The 8,061-nt window shown below is 48.7% G+C and overlaps 1 protein-coding gene across 2 annotated transcripts; it reads right to left on the bottom strand.

Moving 5' to 3' along the window:
• Positions 1-231: 231 nt before the first annotated feature.
• On the bottom strand, positions 232-7,832 carry LOC123953096 (3 beta-hydroxysteroid dehydrogenase/Delta 5-->4-isomerase). 2 transcript variants are annotated; one of them, XM_046023037.1, is made up of 4 exons: positions 7,764-7,832; positions 7,430-7,648; positions 3,492-3,656; positions 232-1,417 (listed from the first exon to the last, which is right to left on the bottom strand). In XM_046023037.1, exons 2-4 carry the CDS (start codon positions 7,572-7,574, stop codon positions 606-608), a joined length of 1,122 nt encoding a protein of 373 aa, XP_045878993.1. In that variant the 5' UTR covers positions 7,575-7,648; positions 7,764-7,832; the 3' UTR covers positions 232-605. The 2 variants fall into 2 exon arrangements, with proteins under 2 accessions (XP_045878993.1, XP_045878983.1); XM_046023027.1 differs by lacking the exon at positions 7,764-7,832 and having other exon boundaries at positions 7,430-7,696.
• Positions 7,833-8,061: the final 229 nt, after the last annotated feature.

Here is an 8,061-nt window from a genome sequence, read left to right on the forward strand (position 1 = left end):
AGAGGTTTCTAGAGAGGGTTAAATGAAGTGATATTTGCCTGAAACATAGCAAATGCTTCGTTGGTCTTAATCCCCGCCCCCCCCGCAACGCTTCTGCCCACCTCCATTCCATGCTGCTTTTCTAAATGGAGATAATGATCCCTAGAAATGGAGGGGGAAGGAGGAAGGTATGTATTCACGTCAACCATAGCGTCTTCCAGATTAGGCATTAAAACATTTATTACTCTTTCCACTGAGCTGTGCGTGGGACTAGGAATTTGTAAAAGATAAGAAATGCTTTGCATGTAACAAAGGAAATGGAACTAATAGACAACACTCTACATGGAAGAGGCCCGAATAGCTCAGAGCCAGGAGTGGAAGCTTTCGTATGAGCAGCTACAGCAAATCTCCCTGTCTGTCCTCTGCAGTGTGGGCAGGACAGAAAGCTTCCAGTTGGGCCAGGGACTGGGAAGGTTTCCGGTGGTAGGAGGAAAACAGTAAGGCAGCCATCTTGTAAAAGGAAGACAGACAAGGCCTGTGGCCTTGTTTCTTCCTGTATGAAGCCAGAGGGGGAGAGCTCGATAGATGTCTCCCAACAACCTCTGTATCTACTTGTCACCCCCAGATTAGTGAGTCTTTGTTTTTAGAGTCTCTTTGTGCTGTTTCACCAGGGAACCAATCCACTCCATGGTTTTCTGCTTGGCTTCCTCCCAGCTGAAGAGCGGCTTATAGCCCAGATCCTGCTGAGCTTTCTTATAGGAGAAAGTAAATACACTATTTAACAATGTCACTGTGTGGCGGTTGAAGGGGGGTGGATATTTGTAAATTGGACGGAGCAGAAAGCTCACGATTTCCAGTAGGAAGGCAAGCCAGTACTTCAGACATATGGGAAGGCTCATTCCAGAATCAAGGGAGAAGCCCCATTCCTTGCTCAAAGTGTAGTTGAGGTCATCATAGCTTTGGTGAGGTGTGTCATCAGAGATGTAATAGAACTGTCCTCCGACGCTTGGGGCTTTCTTGGGGTCCTGTAGGGCCCTCAAGGCCAGAATGTGAGCCCAGGCCACATTGCCAACATAGACAGGGTTGACGATGGAGAACTTGCTGTGATGCGTCAGGACCCCATTGTTCTTCAGGGCCTTGTATATATAGTCATAAAGGAATACACTTCCTTCCCCATAGATATACATGGGCCTTAAGGCACAGGTGTGCAAGGTGCCGCCATTTTTAAGGGCCCACCCATTAGCAGCTAGCACCGCCTTCTCTGCAAGCTTTTTGCTGTAGGGGTATGGAGCAGACCATCTTGATTCTAGATGCTCTTCTTCGTGGCCATTCTGGATGATCTCCCTGTAGGAGTTGGGCCCAGCCACCTCAATGGTGCTGGTATAGATGAAGATCGGCACGCTAGCCTGGGCACAGGCTTCCAACAGGAGCTGAGTACCTGCCCATGGGGAGTACAACATCAGCGTCAACAAATAACCCAAAGGGCCAACCATGACTGCAGACCATGTCCACCCCCTCCCCCAAGTGAGATGGTTACTGCAGATCAGGAGTGCATTCCTCTGTGTCTCCAGCTAAGATCTGAACATGCTGCAGCCATAGGAAAAATGCAAAAAGGCAAAAGTGAGAAGAAACCGAAATTTGGGTTCTGGAGAGCAAGAATTTCTAGGTTTTTTTTTAAATTTCCTGGACCTGTGTATGTACTTTGAATTTTGGAAAAGGACAGAGGGTTGCCATTTTATGTTTTGCTGAGTGAAGACATTAGAAAATTTTCACTTATCCCTACCACCTCGTTAAAAACAGTTTATTTTAAATAAAATATAATTAGGAGGCCATATTCAGAATATGAACTAGAATTTTACCTAGTCCCATACAAAGGCCACTCCTAATTCTGACTGTGACTCCTTTTACCCAGGTCTGAAAAGTGGGGGTGAGAAACCTTCCTTTTACTTAGTATTCTGGAGCCTGACATTGGCCTTCTAGGCTGAGCTTGCTGGAGAACCAGAAGGGGGAGTGTGCCCTCTGGTGGTTGATACCTATAATGGGATAATCTTGCAGAATCCCTTTAGCTGAGGGAGGTCAAGCAGAGCACCTTCCCCTTAAGTACACCCCCGGCGAAGTTTCGTTTTTATTTCTCTCTCTCTTTCTTTTTTATTTGTGCAATTTGATTTCCCAGAGAGACAAACTCATTAAAAAAAATCAAATCTAGAGGCTGAGAAAATGTGGGGCTAATCAACCTGCAGAGAGGGAAATGACCATTATTTGAAGTATCTTTTAAACCTGGAACTGACCACTACTCAGGGATTTCAAATCCCCTGTTGTTGGGAGTCCTGGAGAGCAGGAATTAGCAGAGGGGGCTGAAAAGGAAAACTCGGTTAATCTAGCACCCTCCTTGCAGTGTGGGAGTGGTGAGCGTATGGCTAAGTAGAAATTAGAAAGGGTCTTTCTTGAGATTGTACTACTTTAGGCTGGAGACCCTAAAGCAACGAGTTGCTTTAGGAAAGAAGCCTCTGTCTAAGGACTAACTTTGTAGAGCAGGGCATGAAAACCAGATGGGACTGGGGGTTGGGGCTCTGTGGTCCTAGAGGGACTGGCCCCCAGGGCTCGGAAGGATGACTTTGCATGTGAAACTAGTAAGGGATTTAAGCTAATCCCTTAAACAACTGAGTCTCGTTTAAAAAGTAGATTGGAAAGTCGCAAACCAGAAAGAGCCACCAGCCATTTACCGAAGAGGATCTAGGGGGGTATACTTTGGACACCTAGCTAGAAAGGACCCTTTTATAAAAGACCCAGCAGCGAGCTGAAGAAGTACTTTTATGGATATGGGGAAGCTATTATTGTTAAGAAGATACCATGGGGAAGGCCAGGCCTGGGTAATTCTGTCCTGCCAGATGGCTGTGAACTAGCTTTGCAGGTCTCTTGAGATGAATCCTTCTTTGGGGTGAGCAGGAACGAGCTATATGTTCTCATTAGTCTGGGGGATCTCACACAGGAGTCCTGCTGGAAGGAAACTGGCTGGGAGCTATGGCCCTTCACTCATAGTGGACACAGGGACCCTTCCTATCACAGAGCTCCTAGCTCTCGGCCTTACTGTGTGATTACCGACTCAGAGGGGCACAGAAAGGCTAATATGATGAGCAGCGAGGCACTTGTGAGGTCTGGTCCTTGCCCAGGAGAGGCAGAAGAGAGTTGGATAGCCAGAGTTCAAGGTTGGATTGGAGTCGACCCTTGATTGGAGCTTCAGTAGAAAGAGTTTTTGTGGCCTTTGGAGACACATAGGTGTGGGCTTAAATTCCAGCTTTCTTACTTGAACAAGTTAGTTAGCTTTGCTCAGCCCCGGTTTCCTCCTCTAAAAAACTGAGCCTAGCAGCCTTGAATCTCTCAGGAGTGGTAAGAAAAAGCAGCTGGAGCAGACTCAGCGGGTGTTTGGGGATGGGAGCCTCTCCTCCCTTCCCATTCTGTTTTCTGAGCCTCATTCACCCACCTCACTCCATAGCCTCTCTGGGATACTATACCCTTCAGATTGACATTCATGATGGTCTCTCGGTGAAGGACATTCATGACGTCAATGACAGAGGCAGTGTGAATGACAACCGAGATGCCCTGGCAAGCTCTCTTCAGGCACTGCTCATCCAGAATGTCTCCTTCCACCATCATCAAATTGGTCTTGCTCTGGAGCTCTGTGTGAACACAAGTCAGGTCACTGGAAGGTTTTCTGGATCTGGAAGTTTCCTGATAAAGGTGGCATTTCCCCAGGTCTTCAAGGACAGGTACATGGGGGAGAGGGTGGGGATGGGGGACAAATCCATGGAAGGAACAAGTTAAACAGAGGCACACAAGTCAGAATGTGTAGCATTTATTGGGAAAGAGTGAACATCCGTTTCCAACTCATTTTATTCTAAAGGAAGGAAGGAAAGATGGAAGGAATTCGTGCAGTGAGGAGTCAAGTATGGCTGGGATGAAAATTGTTAAAGAGATTCATGGGAAGTTCATAAAATTCATAAAGGAGAGTTAGGGTGATTATGGAGGGTGGATATAAGAGGAAAGAATTTGAATTTAATTCTGTAGGGAATGAGGACTCCCACATGGATTTGGAACAAGAAGAGAAACATAAATATAGTTGTGAGGTTGGTGTAGTCAACCCGGGCTGCAGTATGTGAAATGGGTCCATGTGGGCATCTAAGAGAGAGCAAAGCATGGAGACATTAATTGAGAGAGAAATCAAGAGAATGCAATAGAGTTCAGAGGAGGAGGACAGAGCCAGGGCTCCCCCAGCAGCAGCAGGGAAGGGGAGGGATACACAGGCTCGACTTCTCAGAACCTATCCAGCGGGCTCTTGGTTCTTACTGGAGGGAGTCCTAGAGGAAGAGGTAGAATCCATGTCAACCCAAATATTTCCTGCTTAGGTGACCAGAAGGATAATGGAGCCAGTAACAGGGAATTTAGGATGGGCCCAAATGAGAAGTTTAACTGAAAAATAAAACCTGATTAGATATCATCTAAAGCAGATATCAGTGCTGAAAATAAGTCAGCCACCAAGGGACTAACATTCTGGCCATTGAGCCAAGGGCAGTGGATTCAACCTCAGGGACGTCAGCTCCTTGGAAATCCACAGGAAGGGGCACTTCGGGTAACGCCCTCACTTCACACTGGCTGGTGAACTAAACACGGTGCCACGGATAGTTTGGATAAATACCCTCCACGTATTTTGTGCTTTCAGCTTTGCCCACACAACCACAGTGTCCTGATTTTTCTTTCACGGCTACTCATGACATAGGTATTCCGACTTCCACTATACAGGCAAGGAAACTGAGGCGGAGACAGGTTAAGGGGCAGGTTAAGTCACAGTTCCAGGAAGACTCAGGCCTGCCCCCTGCCTTCAAGCCTGGTTCTCTTTCCCCTGTTAGTTACCCAAGGGCAGGACTCGGCTTTTTCTTTCCCTAATCGGGGCAGATTAAGGATAAGTCTATGTATGTTATGTGTGTATGTATTTAAAGGATAAGACGGTTTAACTGAAATAGGCAATGGAGGCCCGAGAACAGTGAGAGAAACTCAGAGTGAAAAATTCAGGGCAGGGAAATTTCCTTCCTGGGTTACAACGTGGAAGACCCATTTGCTTCTCCCTACGCTTCTGCCAAGTTTGCTCCGCCCTGGGCAAGTTCCTGTTGTTGGGCAGCTCCAAGAAGTCCCCGAAGGGGGAGAAAGGCAGGGGGAAAGCTGCTGGGAGTCAGTAGAATTTTCTCTGATTGTGTCCCCATCTCTGCCTCCCCGTCCCCTGCCCCGCTCCATTCTTCCCTTTGTCCCTTTGTCCGTCCACGTCCGCTGACTTCCGCAGGCTGGCTCAGATCAACCTATTAGTTTGCAGGGGTGCAGAGAGACCAGAAGAGGGCGCTGCCGATGTGTCGGAGGTAGAGGTGCAGCTCCCGCCCTCCCCAAGGCTCTGCGGACTCCTGTAATCTGCGCAGCCTGAACACTCCCTTGCTTACACGGTGTGGGCTGCCTTGTAGGGAGGCCCTGAGAGAAGCTACTAGACGAATTAGTGGCTAAGAGCACAGCCGCTGCACTTAGACCTTCTGGGTCCAGTTCCAGCGTTGCCATTTTTCAGCTGGGGGACCTTGAACAAGTTAGCCTTTGCTATGGTCTGAGAGTTTGTATCCCGCCAAATTCATGTGTCGAAATCCTAATGCCGGTGTGCTGCTGTCAGGAGATGGGGCCTTTGGAAGGTGATCAGGTCTGGAGGGTTTGACCTCATGAGGGGGTCATAGAGAAGAGATCCCAGAGAGAGCCCTCTACAGCAAGAAGACACAGGCTCTGAACCCCGAAGGGGGCTCTCACCAGAACGTGACTCTGCTTCGCTCTTGGACTTCTGCCCTCAGAGCTGTGAGAAATAAAATACCTAATGGGTTTAAGCCACCCAGTCTGGGGTATCTTTTTGCAGCAGCCTTAGCAGACTAAGACACCCTTCTGTGCCTGCTTTCTCATCTTTAAAAAGAGGAGGATAACATTACCTATCCTCCAGGGATGGTGCAAGGAGCAAATGAATCAACAGGCCTAGAACACGGAGCGCAGTGCCTAGTGCAGACTGGGACTCTACTGGGACTGCCTGCCCCGGACACAGCCTGACTGGTCACACCGGGGAACCGTCTTCTGGGTTGAACCTTGCCTTTCCCCGCATCGGCTGTCAGACTGTGAGTATTACTGAGACGAAAAGATCGCAAACAATTGATGCTGATCGTGTATGTTCATGTGTGTTCATCAGAGGCCCTGTTGAAGAAAAGGGTAGAGGAAATAGGACGTGTGAGATGTTCAGAGCACAGAAATGAGGAAGAGAAGAGTGATGGGCGCAGTCCTGGAGGGCGGCTTGTGGTGTGGGAGGTTCCGTGTGGGGAGGTAGGGTCTTCCGGGCACCAGGGGCTTGCATGTTGACACCCAGTCCGCAGGGGCTGGGAACGGGAGGGATTGCTTTGGGGGACACACAGTGGGGAAATGGGAGAGACTGAAGACTCCCTTTGCCAAGAGACAACCTTAGAGCCATATGACCAGGACGTCTGTGATGAGGCTCTACTCTGAGCCCCGCAGTCCATTAATCAGAGTGCCTTGGCAAGTTGCTTTACCTTCATGTACCTTGATTTCCTCAACATCCTGTTGGGTGAGAGCCCCTTCCTACCTTCCTCAAAGAGCTGTTTTGAGGATTTGGGGGGTGAAACAGGTTTTTAGCAGTCTAGGTTTGCATTTGCACCCGGGGCAGTAGTCTGGGGAAAGCAGCAGAGTGGTGAACAGATTCTGCTGTCACTTTTCTTATGGTGATAAGGAGGGACAAATGGGAAGAAGAGATGTATAAGGAATACCCATGAGGAATCCATGCTCTGGAGCCTCACAGTTTGTCTCTGGCTCTCTCCCATGCTGTTCGCTGTGTGTCCTCTCCACCTTCCTCCCCCAATCCTGTCACACACACACACATGCACGAGCACGCACACAGACACACACACACTCAGCTTCACCTTCACTGGAGATGCTAAAGGACAGTACAGAAAGACCAGGGTAATTAAGAGGGGCAGGGACCTACTTGTAGGGTCTCCAGGTAATGGCGCTTGCCTGCCCTTTGGAGGCATTGCACAGCCATTGCCAAGTTCACAATCTTCAGAACATTAGGGTTGTTGACAAGGGAGAGATACGTGATTTTATAAATGAGAATAAGAGAGACCTAGAGGCCAGAGTGGTGGGCCTGCAGTCATCCAGATCTCGAGTTCTGGATCAGGGTCAGACTCCGTCTCCTGACAGTCCTGTATGTCTTACGTTACACCACCTGTGGTTTCCTTTCTGATGACTTTGGACAGGGAATCATCCTTGATTTGGCTACAACTTTCCTTGATCAGCTAGACAAGAACCCCCTCCCCATACTTGTGTAGAGGTTAAGATGGAGCAACCCACCCATGAACTCATGTTCACTTACTAGAAAATTCCTCCCGCTGTTCTGGTCTGAAGACTTTGTCCAGTGCCCGGATCTCCTGCAGCTCCTTCTCCTCCGCCAACAAGCGAACAATCCTCTGACCCAGAAACCCTCCTGCACCTGTCACAAGACAGCTCCACCCAGCCATGGTCAAATAGGGTTGCCAAGAAGCACTCTCCAGGAATGGAAAAACTGGCGAGGAGATTAGATTACAGGGTGACCCTGGGATGGCCAGAAAGAGAAGTCAGGTGGTTATAGGCTTATTTTGTTCCCCCTACTCCATTTTTGCAAAACTCCCATGCTCAGGAATAGTTGAAAGAAAATGAAAATTGCTAACCTGTTAGACTGTTGGAAGCCACTTGGAAAAGCCTGGGTTCTGGTCTCCTTATTTCCCAAAGGCAGGCCTGGAGTTTTATCCACCCTTGTTCCTGGCTCAGCCTCTTCACCTTGAACTCTTACCACATACTCATTGCTCACGCATTTTCCAGGTTCCCTCCTCCCCGCATGAGTAGTGACCTTTAATATATCTCTCATTCCTCTGAGGCACAGGAAACAAGTTTCAGGGCCACAGTGTGATAAAGCTTTGGTTCTCCTCGCAACAAGACATCCGGGAGTCAGTGCCAGCTGTCTGGGAG

This window comes from Meles meles, chromosome 1, assembly GCF_922984935.1.
Source record: "Meles meles chromosome 1, mMelMel3.1 paternal haplotype, whole genome shotgun sequence".
Lineage (NCBI taxonomy): Eukaryota > Metazoa > Chordata > Mammalia > Carnivora > Mustelidae > Meles > Meles meles.

Bases quoted from the DNA above. Each gene is read 5' to 3' on its own strand.
- LOC123953096 (XM_046023037.1), bottom strand. From the start codon at position 7,574: ATGGCTGGGTGGAGCTGTCTTGTGACAGGTGCAGGAGGGTTTCTGGGT. The intron at 3,657-7,429 runs GTAAGTGAACAT...GTGTTCACACAG, and splicing joins ACAGCGGGAGGAATTTTCTA to AGCTCCAGAGCAAGACCAAT. The intron at 1,418-3,491 runs GTATAGTATCCC...CCCCATGGGCAG, and splicing joins CATGAATGTCAATCTGAAGG to GTACTCAGCTCCTGTTGGAA.